The 16,360-nt window shown below is 39.5% G+C and overlaps 2 protein-coding genes across 10 annotated transcripts in view; one reads left to right on the top strand and one right to left on the bottom strand.

Moving 5' to 3' along the window:
• Positions 1-979: 979 nt before the first annotated feature.
• On the bottom strand, positions 980-5,750 carry LOC111249003 (fatty-acid amide hydrolase 2-A-like). Its single transcript, XM_022802236.2, has 8 exons — positions 5,550-5,750; positions 4,049-4,265; positions 3,533-3,722; positions 3,143-3,302; positions 2,543-2,809; positions 1,662-2,006; positions 1,428-1,544; positions 980-1,283 (listed from the first exon to the last, which is right to left on the bottom strand). Exons 1-8 carry the CDS (start codon positions 5,748-5,750, stop codon positions 1,185-1,187), a joined length of 1,596 nt encoding a protein of 531 aa, XP_022657971.1. The 3' UTR covers positions 980-1,184.
• A 191-nt stretch (positions 5,751-5,941) lies between these two features.
• The window catches only part of LOC111249004 (uncharacterized), a 26,066-nt gene continuing 15,647 nt past the window's right edge, over positions 5,942-16,360 (top strand). For 2 of the 9 annotated variants that reach the window (XM_022802238.2, XM_086988008.1), the window contains exons 1-4: positions 5,942-6,079; positions 7,451-7,702; positions 11,389-12,061; positions 12,370-12,446. The gene's annotated coding sequence lies outside the window, so the exon portion shown is untranslated. Of the gene's footprint in view, positions 6,080-7,450; positions 7,703-11,388; positions 12,062-12,369; positions 12,610-16,360 lie in introns of all 9 variants that reach the window. The other 7 variants (XM_086988010.1, XM_086988009.1, XM_086988007.1 and 4 more) reach the window with 4 other exon arrangements.

The raw sequence follows: 16,360 nt of genomic DNA, 5'->3' as shown, positions 1-16,360 counted from the left end.
CAATATTATGCCTTGGTACCGATCCCGATGCTTCTTCATAGCGTAACCATTTTCTATTTGAGTTTTTCCTTTCTAGTGAGAATCCTATATAGACAAGTCTACCTTTCCTGCTGACCAAGCAGCTGAGAACAAACATCGAGGCAAGACCTTTTCAGCAGAGGTATTAGCCACTAGAGGGCGCATGCAAATAACACTAGATGCCCGAATGGCTAATTCCCATCTGCGCAGCAAATATTCTAGTTCACAAAACCGCATTTCCACTAAAGACAGTCAGCAATTTATAGACGTCTCGTTTTCTAGGAGGTCCGCAGCGTTCTTTGCATTTAAATTGAAAGCTTAACCTCCGAGCTTTTCAAATCAGTTCTGATATATTCGTTCCGATATTATATATTCGCTTCGACTTCAAACACAGTTCCTGTGACCTCAGTTGCAGTGTCAACTAGTAGAGAACGATAATGCCGAAGGGCACCTTTTTCAATCTCCACTTTTCAAGCCTCTAAAAACGAAAATGGCGATTTCGTAGAGATCAATCCGTTAATAGTACGAACAGGGTGCTACCCTTACAAAACCTTAGTACTATTCTACCCGTCAAACGCAACAATACGAATTGACTGGAGTGATATTTAAAAGTCGTCTTATTAGTGCTCCTTTCGAACTATTAGTCCAAGAAGCTTCTTGGAAGTAAGTTAACGGCTATAGATATCTAATTGAAGATACACAAAAGCAAACAGAGTATCAATCTAACTACTAACTCTAATTGAATAAAATCGCTGTTAACCGTAAGCGAAGTACATCGGATAAGGCAGCGTCCGGCACTACTCTTCAAAGCAAACAACGCCATATGATAAAATCAACATATAGTCAAAAGAGTTCACATGCTTTCCAAGCAACGATAGCAAATTAAGTTACCCAATAGTAAGAATTACACATTAAAATCTTTGATGACTCCTACAAAGTCAACACACAAAAAAGAAGCCAATTGTGACGAAATCGTTGTGACTTTAATTAATTTTATCTTTCTTGTTGTTCGACGCATCGTCGCGTTACACTTATTTAAATGTCTTCTTTTCACGGCCGCTTCATACTGTAGTTTTTCTTCAGGCTGGAAGATCAGTTATGTTTGCGCGTGCTAGATCACGCTTCGGGTTAACTTTCAGGGGTAAACACTGCTTCCACAAAATCTACTACCAAACTGGACAAGGCGGAATGAATCCTCCGAATTTCTCCTCGAGCTTCTTTGCGACGGCGAGCGTTAGTCGATCCTGGCCATAGCCAGCGACAATCTAGAAGCAATTAGATTGAAAGCACAATGAACCCAGATTTTACATTGACCTTTTTAGTGTACAATACACATATATGCAAAACGGCTCGAACTGTCTCACCTACAATCAGCATGTGCAAAACCCAGTTAGAGTAAAATTACGAACTTGAACAGATAGAGGCATGCCCCGCGAGTCGAGACCCATAGGCACCATGGTTGCTGGAAGGCCAAGGATGTTAATTAGGCCACTAAACCCAAAGTACACTGGCGGGGCGCACAGAGTCTGTAAGGAGACCAGAGTAGAAAAAAATGCTTTAATGATAGCTTTTCGTCTCACGGTAATTGGAATTAGTCAGAAATGTTCAGTTGCCTTCAAAAGAAGTCATTTGATGGAACCTACCCCGTGATGAAATGGCGCTACGGATATAGTTGCTGGTAAGACGATGATGCCATCGTTCTGAAGAAGATCGTAAATCAGTTGTTTGTATTGTTCGAATTCCCCGTAGCTTTTTAGACATTTGGCGTAGTTTTTTCGGTAGAACTCATCGAGAAGGTTGACACAGATTGCAACGTTAGTTCGAGTAGAGAAACCGCTAATGAGTTGGACCAACTCTGTCATCGGGTCCCACGAATTTTCGGGCTTATCGAAGTCCAATTTGAGTGGAGGAAACTTATGGGCTGCGAGATAGCTGAAAAACCATTCTTGGTGTCGCGCAATATTCTCCTGTTTGGGAAGTGGCGCTGTCTAAATATTACAAAGAAATTAATCAAAACTAGCTTTAGAGTTAGATGTCAAACATATTACGCCTAGAGAATGACATACGTTACTAACAAACTATTAAGAAAAATCTTCATATCAACGCACTGAATATTTACTGACAGTACTTGCCTTTTTATCTATCAAACATTGGAACTTTACTTCGGGAACAAATCCAAAAAATATGACAAATGGCCAGTGGATTTTTTAACGTGTATATATATATATATATATATATATATATATATATATATATACTAAATGCGAATAAAAATAATTTCATTTGGCCAGTTGATTTGGTTTAGGCGAGCTCATGTAAGTATGCTTATGAGGTCTTAAATTCAGATATCTCCAAATCTCAAAACCCTCTATTGTGCAAGCCTAGAGTAATGACCTGCAAGAAACTTGCATTCTCTTTTTACTTGATTGTATATATTACGTGAGATATGTCAACGGCGGAGCTTCCAGCAAGCAAAATATATGAAATCATTAGTCAGTACTTTTAAGCAATAAAAAAGCCGTACCTGAGCTTTGAGATCATGCCTGAAGAAATCCACCACTCGGTGAACCTGCTTACGAACCTCCGGCTGAATAGCCGACACATATGACGCGCCCTCATGATCGCAAAAAAACACCTTTAGAGTGCAAAGGTTGATAGGGGCATCTAGGCGCAACTTAGAAGGATTGTTTGCCAATATCTTCATCATTCCTATACAATCTTCCGCAGTACGTGCCATGGGTCCCAGCACGTTAAGGGTAAACTTCAGCTCTAGATTCTTCTCAGGAACAACCTAGCAAAACCAGTGCACTCAACTGGTAGTTAAAAATTCGATGGCAGATGTACTTGATATTGTTACTAGATATTGAGGGATAAATAACGGCCGCCTATCTAGCAGGTCTATCAATGAATGAGGTAATCTAACGTATTCTCTATTGTTCACAATTTCCATCTATTTTAAAGTTCTGAGGGTCAGATATAGTAGAAAAAGACCTTCTCAATAGAGCAGTGCCGATTAACTACTTAGCGCCGGAAGCTTGTTTTACATCTTGTTCCCGTTTACCGATTGTTACGAAGCGTAACGATAACATTCTGTAAGAGTATAATAATTCCGCCCTATACTTACTCCCTTACAGGCGATAAGCCCCGGGGTTGGCTTGTGTCCGAAAATTCCGCACCAAGCTGAAGGTAAGCGAATAGAGCCTGATATGTCTGTGCCGATTCCCCAGACAGATGCGTATGCACTGATTAAAGCGCTCTCCCCACCGGTACTGCCCCCAGCAGTTCTACAAAACATGAAAAAATCCAGTCAACACCAACGTACAACGATAGACGCAACTACGGGCGACATTTATGAATCAACATTAAGATACTGAGCGCTTAGAATCGCACTGTTGCAGACTCCGACACTTTTTTCTACTTAAACTTGAATTTAATTAAAAATTGTTTTTTTTTTTCTTCATAGTATCGGCCATCTTCTTTTTAGGAAATAGGAAGCCAATAGGAACTTATGTACCTGTGCAGATCGTATGGATTATTTGTTCGGCCGTGGAGGTGATTTGTGGATTCAATCCAGAGGCACATCTCGGCAACGTTCGTAATAGCCAGGGGTATTGCTCCAGCGGCAACCATGCGCTTGACGCATTCAGCGTCGTCACTGGCCCGAACACCTCGTCTAGCTTCACTACCCACCTCAGCGAGCATGCCTAAAAATAGTACCAATCCAATTGTCTTTACTGTATGTATACATGTAATTCACTTATATTTATTTTATGCTTAAGTTGTTAACTAAAACGTAGAGCTGTTCGCTTATTGGTGTACTTTTTTTTATCTGCTGATATTACAGCGTTGTATATTGTCAAAAGAATTTTTCCTTCACAGGACAAATTCAGTTTCTTGTTACCTAACATAGTCGTAATAGGTTACAGTACTCGTAGTATTTTATCATAATACCATTATTGTGAATTGTGATTGTACTAAAAATAAAGTCTCAAATTTATTAATTCTTTACTATTACCATTAGACGAGCTACCTTTAATTGAAATGCAGTCCTTCACTGTAAAAGGCACACCAAGAAAAGGTTTCGCTTCGGCTAATTTTGGGATGTTATTACAGGCCGCTATTTCGTCGTCTGCTATCCGAGCATCCTCCAGCGCAGCTTCAAAGCGATCATCAACCACAGCGTTCAAATAGACTTCAACCTCGCGAATTCGAGCAATGACGGCACTAACCAATTCCTCAGAGGTCAGCTGTAACATACCATCAGAGGACATCACAAACAGATGAAATCTGTGTAAAGTTCAAGAACTTTATTAAAATAATTTTTTACGCACGCTTCATTGGTAACAAAGTCCTGTCGTCCGCACTAGACAGATTTCTAAAATCCGACTTTCCTGAATCGGATCACTCATCTGTAAAACAGAACTGGAAAAGTAGTCTATACTTTATTTATATTGTATACAGTATAACGTAGACTAACTGATTCATTCTCCCAAAAACCAACGCCTTCCGAAACATTTCACGTATTCCACTGAAAAGTATTATTCAGCGTCGAAATTAGAAGAAAAGACTGTGGAAGGATGTCGTGAGCCGGACAAAGATATACCACGCGCCACAGCGTTGTGTCGGCATATTGGATCTGTGACCGGAACCTAAGATATTGTAGTTAGTACTTCACCAGATTAAAGAATATATGAAAATGATGTTCGATCGTACATTCCAAATCTCGTATTTTGTAATAACATTCCTTCCATAGGACAACAGGAGACCCAGTATATGTATACAGACATTCATTCATATATAGAACTAGACCTATACAGGCAAAGGTTTGTTGTTTCAAAGCAATTGGCTTCGTTCCCTATTCGCTGGCCGTTATAACAGCATCTTGGTTTTATCGATTTCTTGTTGAACTCTTATCTAAAACCAGTCATTGTTTGTACGTTATCGGTATTTTGTTATAATGAAGTTTTTATAAGAGTGTATTCTAACGTTATTTCGGCGTGACATAAGGACCGTGTGCTGGATTCGCCCTGCCTATGTGGATGTCTACTGTAGCCGACTGTTCCGTAATCTGTCTACGAAAAATCTACCTTGCCTATGGAGACGCATCTCTAAGTGGCTTTTGCCGTGCGTGATATGATCAAGGTAAAGCTTCGGTATATGAAGAGTTCTAGATAGAAACATAGTTTACTAAAGATGAATTTAGGGCAGCTAAACGCAGCTAATTTCTACTATCGTTAGCAAACACCACAGTGTATCAAAATACTATCGTTGCTAGGCCGTAAATCATCTGGACGTTTATAGTGTCACGAGGTGGTCCTATATTTCAGAATCGGGGAATAGTAAATATAAACTAGCATATAAACTATTAGAAAGCATTGAGATTAGAAGAAGGATATGCTTAGATAATATAACGTAATTGGTTATAAAAAGTATTTCTACAGAAGCCACCTAAGGTTAGCCATGTTTTTCTATTCGTAATTTATCTATTGTGTAACAAAGTAACTTTTCTCTGTGAACGCTTTGTCATCTACCTCCTGATTTCGGATCATCCTTGCGAGTCTGGTAGCTGAGTACGCGAGGAAGGGCTTCCGTAATGCCGGACACTTCTTGCGTCCATCGCGGAGCCCTTGATGGAATAAAAACTTCACTGTGTCATAGGTCCTAACGGTCAAATAGAAGAAAAGTTCTTTTGCAAGATGTAATAAAATCGCGAACAGTGCGGATGCACGCATCGTTATGCCGACAGCCAATGCTCGGAGAGGCACTTAGCAACGCTGTCTTCTACACTGAATGACAACGGTTTTGTGAGTTCCTCGTAGCTGGCAAGAGATGCTCTTTGCCTACGAGGCACACAATGCAATCTCGAAAGACTGTGCCAAAGAGCGTTCTATTTACTCGCTCGAACTGGAAAGGTTGTCGAATAGATACGAAAGAGTTCTACGGAAAGCCACGGATGGACTTTTTTTTGTCCATAACAAGAGATAACAAAAGAAACAGCACGACTACGATTGTGCCTTGTTTTCATACCCGCCAGGGCTAAATTTGGAGTTGAACAGGAAAGGTACGTAGTCGCGCAGATGAGCGTTGCTTGCTGATGAGTGTTTTGACCGTTTATCTTTAAATCCCTTAATCTCAGTCTTGAATTTCTCAAGCGGTTGAAGCCTTCAACGTTTATTCGTGTTTGTTTAATGATTGTTTATAAAAAGGATCAATAAAAATTATGGGTGTTATTGAGTGGTGATAAGCAGATGACGATGTCAGTTTTCGCTTGTGTTTTCCGAATATGGAATATAGTTGCATAATTTTTGTTTTTTACGATTTTGGGTTTCATCTTCCGATAATATAAGCACTATAGTTCGGCGAACACTGCGTAGAAATTCATATCAATTCTATTTTAGTACATCGACAACCCAGCAGGGTCTAATTGTAAAAGATTGGGGATCGCCCAACTCCACCAACTGCACGTCGTTGAACAAATCGTGAGAAAAACAAAAAAAAAAAAGTTTATTCAGTTCATCGGACACGCTTAGCAACTTACTTTGAAAATGTCATCAGTGATAACAGTGAGGCCATCATGTTGGCTATAATCATTCCATAATTGTGCACAGATTACATCCGCCAGGTCGAGTTAGATAGTAACGGCAAACGAATGGTTCGAAGTATTACGCATTTTGAGGCATTTTGAAAGGAGTAAACGTACTGAAAATGGCAAAGTGATCTCCTTGTAATGTAGATGAGTGCCTTAACTTAATAACTTGCTCGTACATGCAGGCTAGGAAACTAAAAGGCAGACATGACTCGCGGCCATTGGAATATTGCTACAATTTCAGATGACCTGTCTGATTGCTGAGATGCTAATTTGTTTTTCACGAAATAACAAGGATTTGTCCCACAATAATATACAACCCACTATTATACAATCAGTACAGCAATTTTACAAGTAACAGGTCAGATATAAGGACGCGCATACATCTCCGATCGGTTTTAATTTTAAGAAAATAGCAGACATTATAAATATGCGGCGTAATCCAAAAAAATGTGCCACTAGGTTACGATTCATAAAGCTGAAGCAAATGTAATAACAAAAACGTGGTTTCTTTCCGAGCTTTAATCAGCCAGATGCTTGCTACATAATATCACAAATATATTCACTTATACATAGCTAGATACAGCTGATAACAGTGGCTCGCTGTCTGGGGGGCGATCAGTATTTTAAGAAAATGGTTCCGATATCCGAAAAAGTGGTTGTTCGCTCTATCAAATTAACGGAATGCCATGATGTTGCCATTGTTATGTAACGTTTATAACTGCCGTTCCTTATATAGTGTGAGTCGCTTAACAAGATAGAAGTTGATTTAAATTGGGGATTTTTCAAAAGCATACCTTTTATAAGCGCACGCCGTCGTTCGCAATAAGTCGTCAACAATTTCAGGTTTAATTCGCGGAAGACTTTCGGGAGCAGTCTACCTACAGATGAAGTTCATCGAGGTGATGGTGGCTACGTTTAAACGAAAATTAAATTAAACTATTATGTAATTCATTTCTAAGTGGTGCTTGCTAAAAATGATAGTTAGGAAATGTATCAACAAACTCTGTATACCCCACTCTGTATATGTGAATGTTACCTCTCTAGGAGAAGACTCAACTTTTCATCTCGGTGGCCAAAATTTGGCTCGGCTTAATGGTGAGTATCCAAATACCTTGTTGCAGCATGGTAAACCCAAGTTCTAACAAAACATCTAAAAGCAGATTCTTGGTCATTATATATACGGAGACGATAGCCGCCAGCTAACCGCAGAATCAAGTAATTCTCAATGGCATGAGAAATTTGAAAATATCTATAATTGAAAAGAGTGTAAACTCCACTGTCCAGATAAATAGGGTCTTCGCAAATACCTGCCGTTGTTACAATGACGCAACGCTCCCTGGAGATATCGAGGGTAGACACACGTAGAACGGCTTGATATCAACGTAAACACGATTGCTTGCCAGTTACGGGTGGCACAGCGGAAGTGTGTTTGACTTCGGTATCATTTTTAGACAAGCTTATCGGTAACCGAACATTTGAAAGAATAAAATTTTAATCCCATTAAGAGTTTCATGACGGCCGCAAAAGAGTATTACCACTTCAAAAGGTGATTCTGTTATGTCCTGCAAGCCAAACTGGCCAAGACCCATTCCTAGCAGGTGCTTTGACAGGTCTACACGCAAATGAAAACGATTGTTATCGCAGCTCGCACTTACAATTTTTTTTCGTGGAGCTCCAGGAAGTGTTTATTCTTATTTTTACTATTATACACATACCACATTTATCTGGGTCTAATTAAATAAAAAATTATGATCTCTGTTTTTATTCATCACCGACAGGGACTTGAGCGCAAACGTGATTAAAAGTTATATATGGATTTCTAGCGTTATTAATGATTACGAACCTCTAGTCGTCTTCTTTCTTTGTTGCAAAGTAATTTCTAAATTACCAAAGATTAGTTCTTTCCGCATATGCGCTACGTTTGAAAATTAGATGCCGTATCAACTTTTTACAGTACAAAGAAAAGTCTAGTAAAGGATATTCATAGGACACACATATCTCCTGCGATAAAACTAATCAATGAGATGTAGTTCTCATTCGTTCTTGCAAGCTTGCAATTCCAAGTCTTTAGCGAATTTTAACATACTATTTAGTTGGTAGGGATCGATAAGCTGAAGTAACACACCTAGGCGCATTAAGATATAAAATCTCTCTCTCTCTATACACACACACACACACATATATATATACTGAGAACTGGGTACTAGTGATGAAGATCCTTGCGGATGCCTTTGATACTGGCTGCTTACGATTCTCCTTCGGCGCTCATGAGGGCGCAACTTACAAATACTTCGTCCAACCTGAAATCCGTTAACAGACTAATCGGGTGGTAAAATTTCTTTATAATCATTTTCACATTAAAATTATTTGGTACTTGCAGCCCGAAAATTTATTTCTAAGAACAGCCTTCACAAGCTAAAGGCACTCGCCAGTATCAATAACTCATATAAAAGACCTAAAAAAAGTAAGATTATATTATAGTAGAGTTTACCTACTAATATTCAACTATAATCACCGGTACTTAGTCAATCCAGTCAACCCATACCTTTAGCATAATCTGTGATAATATATAACCTTAATTTACGTAATTGTTTCTTGGTCAAAACTACTGTCAGATGCTGAGAAGGTGTCGCGGAACCAAAACTAGTGGTAACTCCAACTTTAATTTAGAGTCCGTGATCACCCTTCGCTGCAAAATGTCTTAGTCTATCCGAAAACTTAGGTAATCCCACTAAGACTACGGAGGTTCCTTGGACTGCGACATTTGTTACATGACTATGGACATCCTGCAAGCCACATACCAGACAGGTCCAGTCGAATGTTGTGCCAGCTATCAGGAGTTGTGATACACTTCAGAATGCCTTCAGGTTCGATCGTTGCATCATTCTGCCATGAAGCACGTTACGTGGACTACATTGAAGGCAACATGAAGTAAACACTTTACTTATATTCGGTGCATTGTTTTCGAACATAATGGAATCATCAGTCACTCGAAAAGGGCTACGTTTGAGTAACGCATTGGTCGTTTATTCCCCCAATAGGTTATTTAATAAGACGCTTTCTGGAGTAGATAAGAGTTGAATAACGTGCATGTAAGACGAAAACTTAATCACAAAATGCCTATACGTATCAAAGAAACGAAAAACCTGTAAAAATAAGAAGTTAACACCAAAAAAAAACCACCAGCGTTTCACATGGACAAAAAGGACAATGATAGATAATAGTAAACTTTGAGCGACTCTGGACTCGTGCGAATAAAATTGACCACTGTACCGGAACATTACAGTTGGTTCAAGCAACTACACTATAAAATATAACCCGTTTTTCGAATTACAAAAGATTTAAGAATCATTACTGGGATTCGAAGCAGAATTGGCATCTATTTTCTCTTTTACAAAAACAATAACATTAATAGATAATTGCCTCATGTCTAAGTGTTCTGAAACTCTCTAAATTGACAGACTTGGTCAATGTGCTTCTAATTACAGTGGCGCGCCAATGGAATTGTATTTCCACGACTTGCCCTTATCTGCACTAGTGTACGTAAATATTTTTAACAGCTGCTTTATTGAAAATCGATAGTGATCCTTTGTTTGGACACTAGATTGTTTGGAACATTTCCTACGACAAATTAACCACAATAATTTTATGATGAAATCTAAAAAACTCGTTGACCTTATCTGAAAAGATTTAAGCTACGAATAAAATCCTATTTGACTTCGGAGAAGATACATTGGAGAGCCTAGAAATTATCATTGGTAAAAAAAAAAACAGTGTATAATAGATATAGTCTTAAACAAATCGGATGTGCTTTTTGTACTTCAACTGATTGCAATTCAAGAATTACCTCTGCTAACCACGATATCTTATTCCTAAATTTACTAGTTGTCAGCTAGGTTCTTCTGAATAAAAAGAAAACGCATCTTACTGAGCATATAATGCTCCTGCGAAATGTAGTAAAACTTTTATACTAAATAGACCTAACTAAGAGGAAGATGTTGTTTTGAAAAAAATATCGTCAACTATCGGACTATGAGTCGCTTTCGAGTCTGCTTAGAGAATACTTTGCCTTTTTTTGTAAAATCGGGTGCTTGTCGATAATATACAGGAGAAACGTATTCAAGCATCTTTGAACGGCTATTTCAATAACATTGCTAGGTATTGATGCTTTCCTGGTCTTGGATCCGTACTTTTAAAATGATAGTAAAATTCTGGTGTGGCTCTAACGAAAAGCAAATTATGTTTCTGACAGGAAAAATACGTTGCATGCAAATCAATGCAAACACTATGGCCCTAAATTTAGACTTTGCTCAAATTCAAGGTGAACCAGACAAACTTGTGCTCGTAACTAAGTTGGGGTTGAGTTCAGGCAAACTCCACTTACCGTGTCGGATGCTTGATATCATTATTACAGTCCCTAGTTCATCATTAGACCAGAAGCAATGCTTAATGGTAGTAGCAGAAATAAAGATCGAAACATTTTTAGTTCATTACAACAGATGATTTCTTTGTGCTCACACGAGGTAAACAGAAACATTGGCTTAATCAGTTACGTGCTGCCAGTATCCTTATCGATCAATTATATTTGAAAAATACTCCTTATTGAACAGGTCCCTGTCATGAACAGCCTTGTCTATTTACTAGATACCTACTTCTATATGATTCATTATGTGATATTGACCTAACATTTCTACTGTTTCTTATTATGTCATCACATAACACCGCTTTACATGCCTGCACATCTGATATCCCGTACATAAAATTCGCTTCTTCGCCGCCAGGCCGAGCCACTGTGGCCATGGAATCGTTTTGCGGCCCTGTAGTGCCATCTAGCGTTCGTCACCCCGTTTCCTCCTCACCCCAGCTGTTGATACGGATGACGAACCAACGAATTGACAGCGCGCGCGATTCGGCGCTGGTAACGATAGCCATCGACGCCAGCAACAGCTCCTTTACCGGCCGATTGAGGGGCCAACCGACAGGGTGTTGAATACCGCTCCTGAGTCGCTATCTTAGAGTAGTGCGTTCACAATGAGCACCGCAACCACCGGAGTTCCGAAAGTGCATGCGGTTTAAGTCCTCAACGGCAAAAGAAGCCCCTAGCAGTCCTAGTGAAACTGCTCGACTAGATGGGATCCGACTAGGAGCCATGGCTAAATGAAGCTAAATAGTTATACCTACATACGTGCGGATATAGACAAACAGGGAATGGATTCTTTTCATATTTTCTCGAGACATGCTGCAAATATCGCAACGGGAACCACTATGCAGCAAACATAGTGTACAAGTGGAACCGATGGCCTATGATGATTTGTAATAGCAGGTGAAATGACAGTGATACCGTATAATTTAACGCAGTAGCTAAAGGATACGATTTAAGTGTTTGATGAGGACTTCTGAGTTCATGAGAAAGAGGAGTATGACAACAATTAAAGCATTGATAGTATGACGCAGGTGAGTGTGAAGATAGTTCAATGTATGTATGCACAAAGAATTGGACCGAAACGTCTTGATAGTTTTAAGGTGTTCATATATATATATATATATATAGCTTTACTTTTATTTTTGCTACGTTTTACTTTTCTGCTACTATAATAGATGCAAGCTGAAGACCTTAAAACTGTCAAGGGACGTATGCGTCGTCGTCAGTGTCACTGCTGAGTACGATGCTCATTCCTTACTTACTTACTTACTAATAAGATGTACATTGAATTTATTACATTCTAGTTATTAGAAAAAAAACTTGGTCTGGTTCTTTACAGCCAAAAGCTGATAGTGGTGTTCACAGGAAGGATATGTCGCCTTATCATGCCGAATGGGACAACCGTTGAACGAGAAGGTCCGCGATACATCTCAGAGCGCGATAAGTGAAAGAGTCCAGGTTTAGGCCCATAGCTCATTTGTGCACCTAATATATAGTGATGGAGTTTTGCTCCGTTAATGTCCTGTGACGTCAGTCTATCAGATAATACGAGAAACGAGTGCACGGAAACGATATTCCGGTAACACAATGTTTCGCTAATGCGTCAGGCTATTAGCACACTACTTATTCTATTTATTTCCTAAATGACACATTAATCGAATGTACAGATGACTGTTCAACTTGATTTTGGCGACACTAATGTTCATCTAGTAAAATCATTCAATTTTAGTAAGTTCTACCGTTTTCCTTACCTGCTATTGAAAATTCAATCTACACATTTTGTTGTATAAGTAATATACACTATGCTTAAAGTAGCCGCAGTTATTTCAAACTGTTTCTAAAACGATTGTCTTAGAGAAGTGCATCAAAAGACAACCTCGAATCACTGCCCTGTGGTACTAATCTATACGCATAGACAAAGAGCAATAATAGTGTGCTAATTATCCAAGTTAGACCAAATAATACTTACCTTACCCTGCACGAAACATCATTATAAATACTACTTTAGCTTCACGGATGTCAAGATGCACACAGGCTAATAAAATTTCTATCGTTGTGTATATGTATATTTATGTATTTTACGATACATTCATATTTCATACTTATTATTGGCTTTTTACAAACCTTTGTAAAATTACGATGATTTTTAATCCTAAACATAGGTAAAGTCAGAGCTGTCCGTAGACTAAATCAAGTAAACATATTTACAGGACGTGCGATTCGTACGATCCCGTCAGGTGGATGATGTCATGCATCGCAATGTATGCAAAGTCACACTTTATACAGATAGAGTCGATTGCCAATATCTTGTACTCACTGTGTGCCAATCTGAATTGATCCAAACGGTTCATCAAGACTTGCCTTAATATCTTTACTCCCTTCAGCCTTTATGCTATCCTACGTGAGTATTCTCGAGTCTACATTAGGCATGATTTTTTTTTTCTTTGCAAAACTATACACTAAGAAAATTTTCCACTGTTCTGTGAATGTTCGTTGACTGTGACTGCCGCAACGTTAACGGCTTTCTGTGGTCTTCTCAGTCAAATATAGCGTTGTCTTCACTGAGCAGAGTGGTGACGGCACAGTCTCTAGACAGTCGCTTATGCCACGATTCGTGAACGGTTTGGCTCGGATAGCAGCTATGGCAGCAAAGGGAACGGTTGGGCGACCAGATGAGTGGAGTGCCCCCAGGGAGGTCGTTGCGTCAAACCAAAACGCTTCCCGGTGTCGCTCAGTATCGCTGCTCCAAGTTGTAACCAAATATAACCTACCTTGCTGTCATTTCAATAGTGATGGCGAAGACTCGAGCGGCAGCAGCGATTGTAGGTAGGGTGGACGCCCTGGTGGTGATCGTCGGAAGCTAGCTTCGAAAATTCTAGCGCCAGTCTCTATCATCGGTGGATATGCCAACTTCTTAGGATAAGAACAGTTTTCGCGCAATGAGCACATGTGGAAACCAATTGATATTGCAGCTGCTGTTGTTCTGAAGCGCAGGGGCCTCGTCTGCATCAATGCTAAGTTCATCACAAGTATATTGTGTTGAAAAGCTAGAAGGCTGAAGCAGAATGAAGCCTTGCCGTATTCACAGCAACTGGACATCGACATATTAATGTTAGTTTCTGTTACCTGGTTGGTTAGAAAGGGATCGGGAGAAGACAGAATTTGATCGTTGGTAGTATTACGTACTTGTATCACACTGGAAATCTAGCATGGCGCGTCTATAAAGGTTTTATTAGTGAGAAAGGTGACACAGCTCGTGGTCGAAAGGGATAACAACTATTGTATAGGTGTCTACGGCGACACCAGTAACATCGACCCCTCTACATGTGTTGCTGAAACGGAACAGAAAAACAACACGCCGATATGATCTATCTAATCAAAATGGGCGGTGCCACAAAATGACGAGCCGGCTAAATCCGAGTTCTCACAGCGTGAAGCAAGAAATTTTAGGTCTAGACATACGTTATATTGTAAGGTTCAGGGATTGGCCCGTTTGTAGAGCTTTATTATGAAGCTATGCCTAGCAATTGGCAGCTTGGAGTTGTTTGCCGCTAGAAAGCAAATATGTTCGGTCAAACATTTTATTATAATTTGCTGCTGTTGTTATTGTTTGAGCCAAACGTATGCGTCCTACGCATGATCTTCTCTACCGGGTCACTGAATCCATAAATAAAAGCCAGGTTTATTGAGGGCGTAACCTACAAGATATTATATCATAAATGACGTTTCTAGTACAAAAACAGAAAAAAAGAATAATATATGGTTTCATGCTGTATTACAATGAACAGTGATGGTTCTTCAGCAGCATATCAGCAAATATATATTGTACTGATGATCATATACCGCTAGTTACTTGCCTTTTAATTGATAATTAATCTTATTTGAACACCCGCCGCTCACTTACACCACTGACTTTTATACCTCATCAAAGTTCATCTGAGTGATTCATGACGCTTCAAGTTCTACATGAAAGATGAAATCGAAGTTCTACAAATCATCTCAATGATCCACAATGCTGTTGGTGCATGTGCGTAGAGTGTCATTTAGAGGCTGTTATGCGGCTACTAATAACATTATATCCTAACGATTAGAAATAGAACGTCGATCGTTAGCCGTTGCCCCCTCGGAGTATGATTTTTTTTATCAAGGCAAAACGGAATCATGACGCAACAAGAGAACGCTGCTAAGAGTGTAGAGGGTGTAAACAAACGTTTCTGTATCTTTCTCAGCACTGCGTTGGTAGTATAACTATCTTTTGCTGCCATATGTTCATATGGCTTTATTAGCGCGGAGGATCGAATAGAAAACACGACCGACTAATGAATCAGTCGTCGCCCTAGTAAAACGAAGTACTTCTGAAACGTTACCAACAGTAAAATTTGCTGTAAAGATATATATATCCCTTACTTCGCCCCCTCCCCGCCTTACACATATACAAGTACCAACCCCGCGCCCACATTCGATCGAATAAATGTTAGCGAAAAAATAGGCGAAATATAAGGAAAGAGAAAAGTTCACATGCACAAACCCAGTTCAACTTTTTGAAATATCGCTTCCAGCTGTTCTGACGTCGGACACGGAAATGCACAAACCGAAGTATCGTAATGGTTTTGTTTAATGATAGGCGAATCGATATTGCGAGCTGCAACAGAACCAACTCCGATCTCCTTTCGTAAATAGGGTCGAACTTTGGGCTTTATGTATGACGAGAAATGAGCCATTGTCGAGAAGAGTAACAAGTCAATTCGAATAGCTGAACCATTTACATGCGAGTGGGCAAAATAGAATGAAAATAGACACTGTCGGATTAATACAGAAAACAATTTTGACCACCTTTCACTCTTTAGTTCATTTATCTTCAGTAATAGCTAGCTTTATTTTATCCCCATAATGTAGACCAATAACGCCAGGCCGTTTGGTGGTCTCTTCTATCATCGGTATATGTGTCTGTTAGCTTTATCGTGCCCATAAGCAGACGACAGGAAAATGGCCAGGGTAAAAATGACTCGCCGAAAATTTGTCTCTGTTTTTATCGTACATATACGCAGATTTGCCTATCCGCTAGGTCGGCACGAAGAAAGGCCCACGACATTAGAAATGAAACGCGCTTATCGGTGTCTATTCATATCACACCATGTGTAAGTTAGAGTTGATGACCAGTTATGCTGACCTCATGAATGCCGCTGACTAGTTACCTCTACCGTCAAAGAGCTGAATGAACAGCTGGGGCCGAAAAAACGTTGCTTGTCGTTGATATAAAGAGAAATACCCTTTTTCGGGCAACAGTACAAAGCAGACAGTTAGATACGGCTCTAGCTTCGCCAGCTAAG

This window comes from Varroa destructor, unplaced genomic scaffold (assembly GCF_002443255.2).
Source record: "Varroa destructor unplaced genomic scaffold, Vdes_3.0 BEIS01000004.1, whole genome shotgun sequence".
Lineage (NCBI taxonomy): Eukaryota > Metazoa > Arthropoda > Arachnida > Mesostigmata > Varroidae > Varroa > Varroa destructor.
This window is presented reverse-complemented; position numbering and strand designations above follow the sequence as displayed.

What these genes read in the sequence shown, in the direction of transcription:
- LOC111249003 (XM_022802236.2), bottom strand. Translation starts at nt 5,750, where the DNA reads ATGCGTGCATCCGCACTGTTCGCGATTTTATTACATCTTGCAAAAGAA. An exon ending in GGCTTATCGCCTGTAAGGGA is followed by an intron (nt 2,810 to 3,142) that starts GTAAGTATAGGG and finishes TGGTTTTGCTAG; the next exon opens with GTTGTTCCTGAGAAGAATCT. An exon ending in TAGCGCCATTTCATCACGGG is followed by an intron (nt 1,545 to 1,661) that starts GTAGGTTCCATC and finishes GTCTCCTTACAG; the next exon opens with ACTCTGTGCGCCCCGCCAGT.